General features: G+C 38.3%; 1 protein-coding gene and 1 long non-coding RNA gene across 3 annotated transcripts in view; one reads left to right on the top strand and one right to left on the bottom strand.

Moving 5' to 3' along the window:
• LOC139081828 (uncharacterized) overlaps window positions 1–18,446 on the top strand; it is an 86,642-nt gene that overhangs the window by 55,665 nt on the left and 12,531 nt on the right. The gene's annotated exons all lie outside the window — the stretch shown is intronic.
• The window catches only part of SYNPO2 (synaptopodin 2), a 160,714-nt gene that overhangs the window by 34,311 nt on the left and 107,957 nt on the right, over window positions 1–18,446 (bottom strand). For both annotated transcript variants that reach the window (XM_070609230.1, XM_070609231.1), the window contains exon 2: window positions 2,848–2,999. In XM_070609230.1, the coding sequence (XP_070465331.1) occupies window positions 2,848–2,999 (152 nt within the window). The remainder of the gene's footprint in view (window positions 1–2,847; window positions 3,000–18,446) is intronic.

The following is an 18,446-nucleotide window of genomic DNA, read 5'->3' on the forward strand; positions in this document are numbered from 1 at the left end:
GTTTTGTAATAAGTGGACCCCAGCCCAGTCCTCTTGTGTCAAGAGAAATCCTTTCCATGCTGCAATGAATCACTGAGTCATGAAGTATTTATAATCTGAGATGTCTCCCGTTCTCCTATTTGAACCTGTCTCTTGGAGCATTTTCCTTATAGGATCTCTGAAGCCAAACTGTTCCTTTATCTCGCAGCTAAGGGGCCCGGAGCTGTTCACCACAGTCCTTTGATTTTGACCTTAACCATTCCCAGTTGGTTATGCAAATTTGGGTTTGCAAAAAGCAATGTTAGTGTAAGTGTTAACCAACTTCTTGCTAGAACTCTAATTTAAACTCTAACTGCTTTTAGAAGAGAAGCATCATTCACAGAACAGCTGTAGGAGGCGCTTTCCTTTCTTACATCTGTAGGTTTTTTAAGAAGCAGCAGCGTCTATCTCTGCCCCTTTCTTCCCCCCTCAGAATCCCTGGCTGATGCAGGATCATCAACTGGGGGGAGTGGCCCCTACTCTATTCCACTCAGGGAATTTACCTTAGAATTTATGTGAGAGTAGAATTTCAGACTAACGTTCAAAATAATTACTCATAACTTTGCTTTTGACTGTGTTTAGCAAAGCAAAACAAAACAACACTAAGAATCAAATGAAATGCAGCTTTTCTCTGTGCAAGTAATCTCCTGGCAAAAGAAAAAAACATTATAATAGAGCATTTTAAAAATATGATGACAGCAAATTAGATCTTGCCTTTATAGGAAATGATGAATACACTCTCTGCAACTGAATTTGAGGGAACCAAAAGGTCAGAGAGTTTTAATTTAGGAAGGCCTTCGGATGGAAGTAGATTAAACCACTTTGAATTATATTAGCAATCAATTTTGAGGCTGAGAAGAAAGTAGTCTGAATTCATTCCAACCTTACAGACTATATCACAGGCAAATGGGTCAGACAAATGTTAACATTTATTCGTAGCCAAAGTAAAATAGACATACATGAATAAAAATCATAAAAGCACTAGAAGTTAAAGCTTTATACCTTAAAATGCTCATTTCCATTCAGCCTACATAGATACTCCATTCCACAATTTATGTGTCATAATTATGTAATTTTAAATATATTTTAGCATTTTAATAAAATGTAAGATAATAGAGACATAATGTTAGGGTCATCTTTAAGATAGTCTGATCCAGCTATCTCTGGGCATTAGTCCAGGAGAAGTAAACCACTTGTCCTCTAGCGATAGGTGACATTATATGAGTGAGAGAAATATTTAATTCCCGGAAACAACGTTCGGCCACCCAGAGTGGTGAAGATGGTGATGATTATCTTTGGGCTGGTTTTAATTTGAGATTCCATTTTGAATCTCATCAATGAATTATTTTGTGAAAGTCAAAACAGCTAGGGAAAATAATAATCATGATTCCAGTTATTAAAAGTAGCAGAGAACTAGTCCGTTTACTTCCAAAATTAAATTTGTACCTAACACTCAGCTTTAAACCACCAAGGATTTTCCCAATGATAGCCATCAAAATCAAAACAAGAACTAGTAAGGAACGTCCCAGACCACAAGCGTGTTCCAAAGAAATTGGCCTCATTAAATCAGTAAAGACACTAAAAAGGAATAAATTAGAATAGGTTTTTCTCCCATTTTGGATGTGATTAAACTTACAAAGATGGAACTCTTCAAATACCTCAGAGATTGATGCATGATAATGGCAAACACTGTGACTACAACATTCCCGTTAGGTTCTTTTTAAAAGCAAATGGCAGCTTTATAAGTAAGATCTTCAGGGCTTAAACATCAGGCTTGATAGGTAAATATTTAGATGGCAGACTCTAAGAATAATGCTAGATATCTTTTATTTTCACAAGATTCTGGCCATAGTGAGTTCATGTTTGTATAGAAATGGAATCCTGTTGAACGATTACCAGAGGGGCGACGCTGTATGTAGTGTTTCTGCAGAGTTAAGGCAAAACCTGGAGGACTTTGAGAGGATATGTTCTGAGAAAAGCATCCTTAGACAATTTCATCATTGTGCGAACATCACAACACGTCTTAGCAAACTTAGATGATATAGCCTACCACATACCTAGCCTATACGGTACTAATCTTAGGGGACTAATCTTATGCGTCATATGCGGCGTGTGATGCTCAGGGCCTCACTTGCAAAGTTAGTATGGACTGTACTGTGATTTGCACACTGTGAAAAATGTTGATGCTACAGTTTTTTGTGATTGCTCTCATTGTTTTCTTTCGTTTTTATGTTCAGAGTTTACTTCCGTATTTTTAAATGATTAGGTGGGGAGGGTAGTATTTGGAGAGATCAAATTAACAAATGATTTGCATTGATAGTCCAAAAACTTTATTCTAACCATCTGTTTTGCCCATACGCAATTATCGGTTTTACTAGAGCTCCTGACAAGCAGAAATCTGGCTGCTTTTATGGTTTTTGTTGTTGCCGTTCTTTTCCTTCTCCGAGGCATTTTCTTTCTATAAAAAATTATTGTGGGATGGTTTAACATTTTTAATTTATCTGTGAATCTGGGAATTATCATTTAGTGATTCTGACCCACCACAAAATCTTGATCTTGTGTATTATGTTCAACATAACGTTAAATTATGTTCAATGTACTGAGCTTTCTAAGGAACTAGTCTAAAAATACCTAAGATTTTCAATGAAGATCTTGAAAGAAAGATTTTCAAGCTAATTCTCAGTTAACTGGACAATTCAGCTGATTGGAATGGCCACTTTTCAAACAGTCCAATTTCCCCATAAATGACAAATTATACATGTAGTAGAAGCTGTAATCATTCTCATCTAGCTCCAAGAGAAAATATATATGCCAACAAAGCTTTCGTACCTTCTGACGAGCATTTGGAGAGAGTCCGTTATGCTCTCCATGAGCTTGATGACCTCAGGGTAGGTGAGGTCTGCACAAGGGTTGCCGTTGATGGAAACCACTTCATCCCCCTCACAGAGCCCAGACCTGGATGCTTTGCTCTGGCTTCGGATCTGAGTGAAATGAAAAGGGAGGCAAGAGTTAGAGTCATACAACTTGTAAAAAACCATGCCACCATCTCTGAGAAAGTTTTATTTGAAAGAGGTAAATAGAGCTGCAAACCATAAAACCAGCCCTGATTTTTAATTCACCTGTTGTTCCCTGTGAGACCATCCTAAACAGCTCTCAGCCCTCACACACACGCAGTGTCCTATGTACCATAATGTCAACATTTAATTCACAGCATTGTAAGTAAACAGAAAAGGAGAGTAAATCTGTGGCAAAGAAGCTAGAATAAAGGAAATAAAGAATAGAGAAGAATGAGGGAAGACATGTTTTAATTGAGTATCCATTAAAAATAATTATGTCACATTGTGAGGTTTGACCCCAATCAGAAAGCGAAAAATAAACTTTAAAAGCCTCTCCCACTGCCAAGGTGGGTGGAACACCAACTGTAACAAGGAGCTGTAGGGCGGGACGATCAGTTTGAGGAGAGGGCTGTTCAGCTAAATGAACTAATGAAAGCCATCCCAGCATAATGGCGAAGTTGGGCAGCCAGGATATTAAGAATTATGTTAAAGAGAAAAATCTTTGAAATCAACTGTTTAAGTCTTGGTACCAAGCAAATTTTAGCAAAAAAGAAAGGAAAGCAGAGACTATTTTGCAAAAAAAGAAAACCTCCCTGTTATAAGGATTGCATCACATTCTAGCACAGAATGATGTGGAACAAGAATTGAATAAAAATGTAAAGAGAACCTTCGGACCCTGGAAGAAAAGAACTTTAGAGGAGCAGAGTAACGGCAGAGAGCTCCCTCCAGCTCCTTAGTGGGGAATAACCGGAAGTTTATATCCCGTATAATTATGATTATGGTGAGATGTCATGCTGGTTATTCTCCCTCTGCCCTTCCAAGTCCATTCTCCGCCATCCCTGGTGCTGCTTTGTCCAGCAGGGAGACTGGCCTCTAGAGACTGCATTGGTCAGCTCCCTTGCATGCTGGCTCCTGGTTGGGTTTGGTCAATGGGAAGCCCCAGTACGAGATCAAAGAGCAAGCGAATGAGAGGTGAGGCAGACGCTCTCCCTGCTGATCTACTGGGGGATGGTTTGGCAATGGTTCTGGTTCCTCGATCTACACAGTTACAGTTCCTGTCTGTCTACCCCTCCCCCATGCCTTAAATTCTTGTTATGGTCCAGTAACGCATACCATCCTTGCGTCTTCAGGGCCATGGGTAAGAGCAGCTTCCTGCTCTTCATCTCTGGGTGCTTCATTATCATTTGCTGGTTCCCTTAAACCTGCCTTTAGTCCTGCATTACATCATCCTTAACTACTCCTTTGAGCATGCCACCTGTTTCCTGCTTGGACCCTAATGTATTTCAATTTCACTTTATAATGTGAGTTTACTAGTTCTCGATGGATCACGTATCGTGATCATACAATCTCAAATTTAAGTACACAGCAAGATACTATTCTGAATATTTTCTACCAAGATGATCACTCTCTGAAAATGAAAATCAAGATTCTGAGTCCAGAAAGATCAAAACCAGGTGGGCAAGACTTCTTGAAGAATGTTTTCATAGCCAGCCTCATTTTGATTAGGCAGGAAATGTATTTAAATTTATCTCTAACAGCTGCCCACTAATTCTTGCTAAGATCTTAAATAATAATTAATATGTTGACTGATATATATCTACAGCTTACACGTCTAAGTGCATTTACACTTTTAGTGATATTCTTGAAAGGAAAAGAATTTCTTTAACCGTCAAAGCAATGATCCTGTTCAAGTTCAATGCAATTCAGTTAGTTTGGTTCTGCGAAGAGCCATCCTTTTATTGTCATAAATTATAATCTATCGAAGGCCTTCCCCTTTTCGAACAAATCATTTCTTCCCTTTTTTCTGAAGAACGTACTAATTTTTTGCAAAATATTAAATCAACTCAATATTTCTAAGGTTACAAGGAAGCAACAAAAGCAACGAGAAACAGAATATTCACCCAAATTTGAAAAATATCTCTTTAACTGCCAAATACATTTGTTTTGTTTTGTCTTGCATGAAATAATTAAAATAAAGAATCATGAGAGAGTTGTTAATAAGTCAACGATAAAACAATATCCAAGGATGAACATTTAAGTTAGAGTTAGAGTTATTTACATTTCATTCATTTAAATTTATTCAATTTCTTTTTATAAAATGAGGTTAGGTAGATAATAAAGGATATTTTGAAGCATAAAACCATTTATTCAGTGGAGTCAGATGTACTAGAATACAAACAGAAAATTCATCCTTTGGTGGACCAAAGTTTTATGTTGATAAAACAGACGTGTCATTATACCCAATACCCACCAAGGCCCAATCTCAGAGTGGGGCATCCCTTTACCAGCAATAAGTTGTGTGAATTTTAAGCAGCTTCAAGGGTTTCCAGAGCAAGATGAAAAACTTGGCCTTGGAAAATAAATAAATCCGCAACTTAACAGAGCTGTCTATCATCCAAACATGTGTTGCTTGATGCGAAAAGTGCAGTCCATCATTATACTTGTCAAGTGGAGCTTTTACTGGTATCCAAATAAGCAAAAGCATTACAATAGGAGTCATTAGCATTCCTCTAGAGCATACATTCTGAGGTCAACATTCAGAATCAACTGTTGTGATTGTGTTCACTGACATTTTACATTTGTCTGAATAGCAGGAAATATTTTTCCCTCAAGAGCCATGTTAAATTTGGTGATACTTTCCTTGCCACAAAGGTTTTTCTGAAGGACTGCTCTTTCTTATATTTAATAAGACAACTAAACCCAGCAAAGACTGTATGATCGGCTGTATTATGCTCACACATTTCCCTTGCAATCATTAACTTCACTAATATGGTTCTATTCATAGGTGTATTATGAAGAATAAACATTCATTAGTGTACAAAAGACCTTCACCTTATGTTGTGTATACTAAGGTATTTTTATAATTTGTATAATTATGTATTATTATGTATATGATTAACAATTCTAACTTCTGAAAACATTCTTAAGTGTGAAAATGAGACACGTTGTCAATTGTAAGAGTAAGTTTGGACATAAAAATGAGTATTGCCAATACTGAATCTCTATCAGTGAATTTATCAACCAGCCTTCTCCTTAGGCCACTAGTCCTAGATTCATAAGGTATGTGTCACAGTGGGAAAGAAGCCAGCTCTGAAGGAAGAGGACCCGGGTTGCAGTTCAGTGGCTCCAATGCTTACTAGCTGTCTGAACTTAGACGAGTTACATTACACCCTTGAGCTTTAGTTTTCTGGAGTGTAAAAGAGAGCTAATAAATTTGATCCTCCAGATGGTTAATAAGGATTAGAAATAATATGTGTTAAATTCCGTGATGCACACACAGCCCATGGAGGTGCTCAAGAAGGGGCTAGTGAAGGAGAGTGTGTTGACTTCCTACACACGCACGTGAAAGAAACATGCCAAGTGAAAGGCAAAGCCGTAAAATGTTGGCACTTTATCTACAAGATGTTTGACACATGGATTTCTTTTCAGTTTTTATCCAGATATTTCGCATTGTCTCATTATAATCTATCTTTTCCTCAGTAAGTACACATTTCATAACTGAAAGATAGAAGAAGATAACCCTATTTATTGTTTCCCAACAGAAATAATAATACAAATATTGAAATGTTAGTGATTGTTTTTCTCAAGCATGTACTGTGCTAAGCCCTTTACATCCATATACCATTTATCACTACAAAACCTCAATGAGAAGCAAAAGCAGACTTCCACTTGTATATGTTCGGAGGCACTGTCACTACCTTCATTTTAAAGATAAGAAAACTGAGACCCAGAAAAGTTAGGTCCTTTGCCTAAAATCCTACAGCTAGGACCAGAATTTGAACCCAGGGAATCCGGCTCCAGGGCTTGTGTTTTTAACCACTGCACACATTGCCTCCCTGGTCAATAGTCTAAATTGTCTACCATAAAGCCCAGAATGAAGAGAGAGAGGAGCAGTATGACAACAATTGGCAGAGGTGGGGAGCAAAGTCAGGGAGGAAATGGAAGGACTAGGCAGAGGTGACAACAACTTGCCTGGTCAGTCCATAAACCAGTGTTGGGAAAGACAGGTTTTGTTTTACTTTATTTTCCTTCTTCTTCCTCCTCTTTTATTATTTTAAGAGTTATATATAAAATATTCCTTAAAGATTGGAAAATAGCCAATATTATGACCCAATATGTCACAGATTCAAAATCAAATATAATTATCTTTTGCGAATTGTGATTTGATACAACCCACCCGTGTGAGCGTGTGAGGTAATTTCTTTTCTTTGAGAACATTCCCTTAGAGACTTTATTTCACACCTAATACATTAGACAGATGAGTGAGTTTCTATCCATAAAATACTATATTCCTTTTTAGTGTCTCTCAATTTAATCAGACCACATAACTAAGAGAGATATTGGTATTGTAAATATTTACCAAATACCATGTTCTCTTGCTTACAGCTTCTTGATCCAAGCCAGGAAAGATTTATTTTACTGCAGCCGAGTACAAATGGAAAGTTAAGGCTTCTCTGGGAAATTTAACAACATTATTTTCATTTCATAGAATAAATCTGAGAAGAATGTCAGCTATGCTAATTTAGTTTTATAAATAAATAATTCTCTGGCAAGTGAAAAAAGCTCCTTTTTCTAATCTATTATTATTGTATAATTTCCAAGTCTTTCAGAACTGATTAGAAAACAAGTATCAGATTTGAGCTCTCGTGGCACCTTGTACTTGTATTTTGTGTTGTGCCTATGCGACAACAATCGTGTCGGCTTCCTGTCAGTGAAATTACATCTTGTCTCATGCATTTTCATGTATAACTCACTGACAAGTCCTCTTGGAAGATGTCAGAGTAAGTGGTAGAACCAAGACAATATCGTCTTTAAATTCCACTACTATATTTATTAAAATATATGAGAAAGTTAGCATAAATCCATCCTATCAAATGTAGGGCTACCTTCAATCCATAAAATGAAGTCTCAGGGACCAGGAGATAACCGAGAAAAGATGAGAGAGATGGTCTCAGACAACAAGCAAAGTTTTAGAGATTAAAATATTTTGATGGAGATTGGATAGTAGTCTGCAATCTTGCAGCCCTTTCGCAAGCCCCAGCCTTTCCTCAGTTTTACACTTCAGGCCTTTGGCAAAACTTCCCTCATACCCCTGAGACAAGATTTAATAAGTATTCCCTCCCCTCAGCTGGCGCTGGTACTGAAGCCCTAGGTAGGTCTGTATTCCTCAACTGACCAGGGAAATGGGCAGCATGGTCATTGGGAGGTACAGGAAGAGCAATGATGACGGTAGCTAAAGCTTTAGGAATAAGTAAATAATCCTACGTTTAAAGGGCTTGCTATCGAGATTCTGAGCTCCAACCTCTGCCCTTGATGGGTGAGTTTCCGAGTACCAAAGCTGAGTTCACATGTTGTTGGGAATTCATGTTGACAGTGGTACAATATTTTTGGAAATCAATGGCAAACAGCAATATAACAGCTTCAGGGTGACAAGGCCAAAGAAAAGAACAAGGACCAGAATACAATGAAACAGAAACAATAATAACCCAAGGAAGAGCTTTAGCGTACGAAGCAAAAATCATCTTGGAATTTAGTGCAGAAATCCAAACAGTAAAATGGAAAAAAAAAAAAAACTTGGGCAAATATCTAAAGTATGGAATAAATAAATAAGAAATACAACTAATAACTGAATAAATCAAAAGTCAATGAAAAAGACTGTGGTTAAGAGTCGATTGGATTGCTCAACTTCTGTTCCAAGCTCCTTGGAGTGTGTCTTGTGTGTCGCAGAAGCTGAGAAGCTAAAACACCGTTTCCCAGACTCTCCCTCAGTTAGAGTTCTGGGTGTGGCATTGTTCCAACACCACAGGTGTACCTGCAGGAAACCTATGTTTGGAACTGAGTTAGCGGAGAGAGACGTTACAATGTGAGGCAGCCATCTTGCTGGCACGGACCTGGGAGAGGACTTTACTCTGGAGACAGCAGTTCTACTGGCAGCCTCTTAATCCTGAATCAGAGCTAAGCTGAGCAACCCTGGACCCAGAGCTGGCCCAAGGGCTTCCTGACTCCCGAGCTTCCCGATTGTGACAAATGTTGCTAATCCCTTGGGTGGCCAGTTCTTCAGTGTTGTGTGAAGTCATTCCTGGAGGCCCTGCCTAAAGTTTGCCTTTCCAGATCTTTCAACAACTCTATAAGTACTTCTTAAATTCCCTTCTGACTAAAATAACTGGAGAAGTTTCTATTTTTGCAAATGAACCCTGAACTGATACAGAAGGATAGGACTAAGAGCGAAGACATAAGGTGAAAGAACAGAGAGGTAAAAGGGCAGCTATTTCTCAAATGCAGAAAAGGAGAAAAAAAGATGATGCAGATACTGATATTTCAAGACAGACAGCAGAGATGATGCAGGAACTTACACCAGATAAATTGTAGGAAGTCACCAACTGCTGAGAAGAAAGGAGGAAAGCCAGAGGGGGATGAAAAGTTGAGGACAATGAAAGAAGTTCAGAAAAGCCATTGGAAAGTACATGCTAGGAACTAAGTATGAGAGAAATAAAGGCTTTGTGAAGAACTTATAAGGAATAAAGTGGGATGATCATCAGCATGCATAGTTGTCTTAGACGAATGTTCTAACAGGAGAGGAGATTTCTAAAAGGAAGTTAAGCTTTGCTCCATTAAAGCATCAATAAGTGTACAAAGAATTGAATAAGAGTTTCAATTATGCAAATTGTCTAGATAGTGACAATAACTCTTAAACTATATTTTCACCTCAGGTCGTGATTGCACACGCACATAGACACTAGCATATTTTGGTGATTCTCTACTCACTACCTCAATTCAAGTTCAGTAGCCCGTTCTCACGCCAAGTTTTGGTTTGAAGACTGCATTTTTCTGCTCTGGTCGCTAAGATCCGTCCAGATACAGCGCAAAAAGTTTTCCTTTTGGATAATTGTCTTTATCCCTAGGGACCAAGTTGCCATAAAAGTAAAAAGCATTCCTGGTAGCAACTTTGGAAAGATTCCCAGAGTAAATAACTGTCTTTGACAGGAATGAGGGCCCTAATCCACAGGGCAGCATTCTTAAGAATCTGCATACCAATGTGATTCCACAGGCAGAAATGATGCTGTGAGTGCCCTGCATGAGCTGTCATAAAGCAGCCGCCATGATGCTAGAAGACCAACAAGGACAAATATGGAATGGTATTCTCCGCTCTTCTTTCCTTCCTAAGAATGTAAACATCCCAGCTCTTTCAGAAAAACACCAATGGACCAGAGCCCACAGAGGACATGACCCCTGCTGCTTCTCTCTATTGGGTTAAATGGTGGACAACTGCACAAAAGCTTTTGAACTATAGGCAGATTCCTCTTAGAAACATTTACACAGAATATGGGGAAAAAAACTTTTTAAAGAACTCACTAAAAAACACATTTTTTGTAAAATATAAAAGATTAGATAAATAAGTAGTCAGTATAACCAGGATTACTCAGAAAAGAGAGCAGAACTGGAAATCACTGTTGGAGTTTCTCAAATCTCTGTTTATATTTATTAACTGAATATACAACAATTAACCAAATAGTTATTATGTTGCAATACCTCACCTAAGAAGAATTTAGTCATCTATAGAACCTATAAGAAAGCTCAACAGTCTTTTGAGTGGCCAAAATGCAGAAAAAATAAAGTTCACTATAACTTCTGTTCATCAGTGTGTCCAGAATCTTTTCTCGGTCCATTTGCTCAATTTTATACAATTCTAACGAACTTTTTAATTTGGTTTACAGAAAACTAGACATAGAGAGACAAACATGCATCCCGTATAAAGGAAGATGTTATAGTTAATACAACGCCAAAGCAAGGGAGTAAACGCCAAAATTTAAAAACATAAAAATATTAAATAAAAAAAAAGACAGAATACTGGGGTCATTTAATGAAAGTGTAAAAAACTTTCACATGCTCAATAGAACTTAATGCTTCTATTGTATTTGAGTAAAATAATGGAAATGAATAATCATAATCTCAAGTCATTTAAAATGTTTAAATCATCTTTAACAGACTGATTAGACGCAGAAAAACACACAATACCTTTCAGAAAGAGTGCCATCCCAAATAGCTACAACAGAAACTTTGCTATTAAAGGTATACCTGGATCTGAGGCATTGCCACATTAATAAAGTAAGGGAACTAGATGGGAATTCATAATTTGAGGCCCTAAGTACTTTGCTTATATTGTCTTTTTACTGAAATTGTTTCATTTCGAACATTGAATATGTCTCCTGTACCCAGAAAATGCATTTGCCTGGAATGCCCTGTTTTTCCATAGCTCCAGGCATCTGAAGGTGCATTGCTTGACTAAACTAGATGAAGCAATTTCTCCCTCCAGGTTGCTCATATATAAGACTAGAGAAAAAGAAGATAAAGTGAAAAATGTCCTCCAAAGGACAAGAGTACAGATTTTAAAAAATTGTCTAAGTTTTATTCTTTTGCCCTGGGCTTGAAGTTGTTAGCTAACTGGAGATCTTATCTTAACTCTGTCGATAACTCACGTGACAAGGCACTTAAGCTTTCAGGAAATCATTTTCCTTATCAGAAGAATGAAGGAATTCCCTCCAGATTCCTAATTTGATGCCTTGTTAAACTGTAATACACACACACATACACACACACATAAGATATATCATGGTGCTTCCATTTTGGAAACAATCATATACAATTTTTAGGAGCCTTTAAAGAAATGTCAACAGTACAAATGTATAAATATTTTAATCCAAGAAAGTGAAACTTATTGCGCTGAACATTTACTTTTGTGGGGAACCCGGGTAAAAGACAATGCCAATACAGTGCTCACATAATTGGGATAATTGCCACCTTCCTAGTCACAGGACATGCTGAAGATCTGGTTGCAAAAAGGAGCAAACTAGCTGGTGCAGGGGTCAGGGGAAGTTAATCAAGGACTGTGACCTGCCAGGGAAGGGCCGATTTAAATGATCACCTCCAAAGCTTGGTTAACTGGAACTTCATTTAGGCTGTCATCAGTAGTAAGAGGAAGTGATCTAAAGTAGTAAGTCTCAAACATTTCAGTCTTAGGACCCATTTACACTCTTAAAAATGACCGAGGACTTCAAAAATAATTTGTTCTTGTGGGTTCTGTCTATTGGTATTCAGTGTGTTAGAAATAAAAACTCAGACATTTAAAATTTTTGTCCATTATTTTTAAAATAAAGTAACTGGTATGTTAACATATATAATATGTTTTATGAAAAATAAAAATGATCAGGTTTTCTAAAACAGATAATTGAGTCAGAGTAGGGACACTGTTTTCCGTTTTTGTAAATCTGTAATGTCTGAGCTTAATAGAAGACAGCTGGGTTCTCATATGCGCTTCTGCCTTGATTCTATTGTGTTACATTGTGCTGACTGAAGTATGTTAAGAAGATCTAGCCTCACACAGATACATAGTTGGAAAAGGGAGGAGTATTTTAATAGCCTTTTCAGAAAATTTTGGATATTCGTCTTTGATAGTACATCAAACTCAACAAGTGGTAGTTTCTAAAGTTGCATTGTGGAATCTGAAACCCTAGCAATGAACTTCTCTACTGGGTTATATTAAAATCCATTGGTCTACTCCGCCCTTTGAAGGGGGTCTTGTATCCATGCTTTTGATGACTTTGTTACATCATGCCTTGGTCATCTGGAAAATATTGATTCACTGAGCTACGCAGATCTTCCAAATGTTGATACATTTCATCATACAATATACAAAATCACACTCTTTAATATCACTAATGATTTCATCAGAGAAATCTTAAAGGATTGGGAAGCCGTCAAATTCACAATGGCAGATGAAACTTTCTAATTTTCCCTTGAAAGCTCAAATACTGTCGGTTGTTTTCCTTGAAGTAACAGCCTCACTTTGCTCAATTTCTAGAAAATGTCTGCTGAATACTCGTCTGAACAACCATAGTTTGTCTGTCAGTCATTCTTTAAAGTAAAAATGATGTTCCATGAAAAAAATGGCTCGTGGAGCTTGCAGTTCAAACGATTGTACAAGTGTTTCATTGAGACAAACATCATATTCCAGTATTCAGTCAAAATGCTTTATGTGTATTTTCATTTTGTCACCCAGAATATTAAGGAGACGTGTGCTTGAGGTTTAATAAAATTCAAACTTTTACTGCTTCGTCCAGGACATCCTTACATGAAACTGGTGTCTTGTTTCTTAAGTCAAATGATGACACAGGAATATAATAACTCCTAGGAGAGGAAGGTGTTGCTGCCTCAAATGCTAAAGGGCAAGTGGTTTCATCCATGTTTGCTTTTGCACCATCAGTGCAAACGTCAACACAGTGCAAAAGGCAAACAATGTCTTAGTATTACTATGAAAGTCGTTTTGAACTCACAGATCCCCTGAAAGTATCTCAGAGACCCCCAGAGGTCTGCAGACCACACTTGGAGAACCAATGATCTAAAGAGACAGGGATATGTGCTAGGCTTCTTGGGTATCTGAGTCGGAGAAGAGGAAATTCCATCAAAGGCAATGCAACAGGCAAACAGAAGTAAGTTTCAGCCTAGGGAGCAAAGGCTGACAGAAACCAGGAAGGGATGCCTTTTAAGAACCATGTGCTGAGGGAGCATGCCTGAAACCAACATGAATTCAGACTCAGGATCACTTTGGGGATCTGAAGGAAATAGAGAAGCAGTTTCAGACCAGTTCTGAAGATTCCAAGTCTGTCTGTGGAGAGGAGAGACAAAGTGGGGAAGAAAATCTTCACTGGGCTGCAATGTCAAGGTTGCTTTGGAAATAGCTCCCGTTCAGCTTCCAAACTACTGGCAGTTGAAATTCGTTGAGAACTGTGATTGCAATACAAAGATCTTTGTACCTTTTACAATCTAAAGTATGCCTTGCACATAGTAGGTGTGCAATCAATATGTGCTGAATAAATGACAATATGAGTATACTGAACTTTACCCAAATGTCTACTTCAACTTCCCTCTGTACCTGGGCGAACAGTCACTCCCAAATCTATTACTTTCTGTTTATGCTTTCTCCATAGTCTCTTTTAGGTATGAGATTACTACAAAAGTATCATGTGATAAATAGGGAATTCCCAGTGTATCTGTGGTAAAGAATTGGTCCTACAGAATACTGGACCTCAGTGATAACCGAGTTTTCCCCAGCAAAGGCAACGGTCACACCACGATGACTCAATAAGCAACTCTGCAGCTGCTCCTGCCAATCACTGCATTTCGCCATCATTTCTCTGGCCCCACAAGAGGGAAGGTCACAAGGCAAGCAGTAAAACTTAAAAACTTTACTAAGGATGGGGTTGGTTGCAATTTATGGAGCTGAAGGCATGAGGAGAGGCAGCGCGAGGTAGTGGAGCCGAGGCCCTCCCACAGGTGCTGCCGCACTTCCTCTGTGCTCCGTCTGCCTTGGCAGGTCCACGGGAGCTGGGCTGGGCCATGGGAGTGATTTCCAAATCCTGTACTTCAAGAAGGGAAATCAGGGTCATGCCAAAGGCCCTCTATGTCCATGTAAGTGTTCCGTTGATGTGTTTTAGACCAATCACGCTCCCTGCTGGGATTGACTAATACTTCTCCTATTTATTTCTGATTGAGGAGAGCCTGCATGAATGTCATCATCTTGCCAAAAAATCCTGAGCCAGAACCAGCCAAGGAGAGCCTTGCAGAGGCAGGCGAGAACCTCAGCTACCCTCTCTCTTCACCTAGCCGGAGGTCTGCTGAATTTATGTAAGGAAATGGGGTCCAGGCTTGAGGCTGTGCTTTGTCACCCTGTTTCATTAAATAGTTAAGTAAGTGATTATCCTACATATTTCCTGATTGTCTTTTATGTGACCAACATGTTGCAATTTATGGAGGTCTTAAGTACAATAATGAATATTGCCCTCAAGAGCTTTGTATTCTCAGGTTGATAAGTAAGTAGATAATTGTAACCCCACATGATAAGTGCGATGATTAAAGTACACACAGTATGCAATGGGAGACACAGCAGGGCCAGGGCAGGCGGAGATTCTCGGAGGAGGTGAGGTTTCCTAAAGGACGAATGCATGTCAGCCTCCTGCGGAGAGGGCAAGAGGAGTCGGAGACGCATTGGACCCCGCACACAGTGAGCGCTCAGTCAATGCTTGTTGGATGAACTATCTTTTCACAGCATAGTGCTGCCTCCCACTAACACTACCGTATCTTGTAGGGTACTTCAAAAGAAATACCTCTTAGCTCACCTACAAAACGTCTAGAAAAATCCCATCTTTGCTATTCCAAGTGAGGTTCATGACTAGCAGCATTGGCGTCATCGCAGAATCCCACACCTAACCCAGATGAATCAACATCTGAATTTTAACAAGAGCCCCTGGTGATTCGTGTACATATTAGGGTTTGAGGTGACTCTAGGACAGTGGTTTATAATCTTCGGTGAACATCAGACTCTCTGGGGAGATCTTTATAATACAGAAAACCGCTTTTTATTCCCCCATCCTCCATGGAAACCAAATCTCGGAGGCTAAGACCTGTGCATCTGCATTTTTTAATGAGCTTCCCAAGGGACCCTGAGGCCTATTCTTTGATACAACCTGGTATTATTTTCTATCCCAACATGCCAAATATGTTGGGGCCCAATCATTTCTGTGTGTGTGTGTGTGTGTGTGTGTGTGACAGACAGATCTTTACTGAGTGACTTTCTTCCCAGTGACCACATCATTAACTCTATTGAGCTTCCAATAGCCATACTTTTCAGGGAGACTGGAAGATGAGTTTATGATCACAATTTTAAGATTTCTTTGCATTTTCTTTTAACTATATAACTTTTATAGTTCTGAAAACAAACATGCTTCAAAGCCAAGACTCTCTGGGATAGAAGTGGTAAACATAAGATAAGTTAGTGGGCTTCTAAAGACCACTTATGTGGAAAAACCATCCCCCAAATTTTATCCCTAAGCAGATCATGCAGGCAAATAACTAGCTCTTCAAAATTATTTTGTGTAGCCTCCAGCCATACAGAAAGCTCCAAGGACCATTTGACAATACTTGTGCTAAATGTAAAATGCAAATATGCCAATATATTCAAATTCTGATTTACCTTAACCATAATTTTTATTCTCCAGCTAGTCACAAAATTTAACAGGCTGAAGACAAGGGATTTCCATTTGTACTTGATTTTCATTTGAAACTAAATATGATGAAATTTCAATTTCCTCTCTATTATTACATAAACCTGAAGCAAAGAACTGGAATTACCAAGTGCTTGTTTTATAGGAGAAATTATCTCCGTATTAATTAAATTAGTTGTGCATAATATAGTATCTTCTAATATTTGAAGGAAATGGAACAGTCAAATGGCAGACAAATATATTAAAGTATTTCAATGAGTTAAAGCTCAGCATAAAAACATTTGATATAACTCAAGGAAACTACACAACAATCTACATAAATTATACTTTTAAAGGAAAAAATAAACTATAAAATTTCTTTGGGCAAGTTCTTTCCTAATTTCACAAATTGTTTGTAAAAGAAAATTTAAGCAATATTGAGTCTCCTCCTCTTTCTATGAAACAATTTGGATTTGAATGAAAATATCAAATCCTTACTTTTTTCCAAATGAATGGTTTTGCACCCATCCTTCAGAATAACACAACATAATCTCTGTTACTGTTTAATCTCGTTTATATTTTCTAAGACGTGGTTTCTTTAATTCAGAGTTTGCTTTAGAGAGAAATAAAAAGCCTGTGAAAATTAGGTCAAGTTTCACCGCTCATTTCCTCTCAGTTTTGACGGCATTCGTCATTCACGTGATTCACAAGTGAGGAGTGTCTCCAGCACCAGGTACTGTTCTGGACTTGCCTTCCCCAGGCTGGCCCCAGAGTCTAGGATGAACTTGGCAATTGGATCTCCATCTTGAAGGCTGGTTATCTGACATGCCCTGATAACCACAGATAACCACCGGGACCTCTAGTGAGACGGGCACTAAACCCATGAGGACTGATTTACTCCAACCACAAATATGTATTAAGCACCTAGGATGTGCAAGGTACTATACTCTGAAAACTATGAAAAAAGCTCTCAGAAGAGGAAAGCTGTTGCATTATCTGCTGCAAAATTTAGCCTCCCATTTCTGAGTTTCATTTATTTGTCTGTCTTCTCTCCATCTCTCCCTCCCTTTCCTCCTCCCCCCTTTCCTCCCTCCCTCTCTTCCCTCTTCCCCTTACCACTCCCTTCTTTGTCTCTCAGATAATGATGTTTCTTACAAATTCTTCATGGATTACAATTATAGCTGATGGGCTCAACTACTTGTCATTTACAAGGATGTGAAGAAGGTTTCTTGTGCCTGAGTCTACATTTAGGATTCATTCTCACAGATTCCTTTATTAGCACATTTATATTTGACACGTTAATATTCCTTGAAACAAAATATGCACAGCAAAAGTATGAGATGATGTTGTTGGCATATAAGTGTACAAGACAGATGTTCTGTCTGTTCCTCGATATCAGTGCTAAAAAAATTCAAATCCATATTATAATAGGAAAGAGTGTGATTAGAAGAGATGTAGGTCGGCACTCCTGCATTAGAGCTTCAATAGAAGCATGAAGAAGACCCCGGCCAAGGTGACCTGACGCTGGTGATGGGTACAGTGCTGGGCTGTGCTTTCAAAGCCCAAACTGGATGCGGATTTGGTTCCGAATAGTGTAGCTGTTTGCTAATAAAATGATGAAGAGAACATTATGAAATCTAGATTTTGGCTTAAGCCACATAAACATATGTTTTATACCATATAAGGCTTATAGATATAAATCTAAGTACTTTATTCAGTCTCTATTGTTCAATAATTTTAAAGCCAAACTCTTGGATAAAATGGTATTATTTTCTACTTTTTAACATGTTACAATGATATTTTTCTCCCCATGCCTTCCATTTTTTAAAAAAGTTACTGATAAAATAGAAGTATGCTTTCTCATATAACTTTGGGGGGGTTTTTGGTTTGTTTTAGGAATTTTTTGGCTCCTGTTTGTCTCCCTTTTCCCATGTGCACATGTGCACGCATGCGTGCATGTGTGTGTGTGTGACAAGAGAAATGTCTATGAACCTCTTAACAGTAGAGACCACATCTTTCTACTTGGTGCAAAGAGCCAAGTGCATTTCCTTACGTGATGCCCGTTACTCTTTGAAGCCCACAAATGCAATAAAAAATAACTGTAAATAACGAAGCAAGGCAAGAAATTAAGTGGACCAGAAGAAATACAAGACAATTTAAGTGGCCACAAAAATTCTTACAAGCACACAGTAAAGACAAACTTGGTTGATAATAGACGTAGATTGAAAGATAAATGGTAATTGGGAGACAATGTCTGCAAGTTGGACCGTCGCTCTCCTAGCTAATGGGAAAGCTGTTAGCATAACAGAGCAGTTACTACCAGATATGCCTGTTA

The sequence above is a fragment of the Equus przewalskii genome, chromosome 2 (assembly GCF_037783145.1).
Source record: "Equus przewalskii isolate Varuska chromosome 2, EquPr2, whole genome shotgun sequence".
Taxonomy (NCBI): domain Eukaryota; kingdom Metazoa; phylum Chordata; class Mammalia; order Perissodactyla; family Equidae; genus Equus; species Equus przewalskii.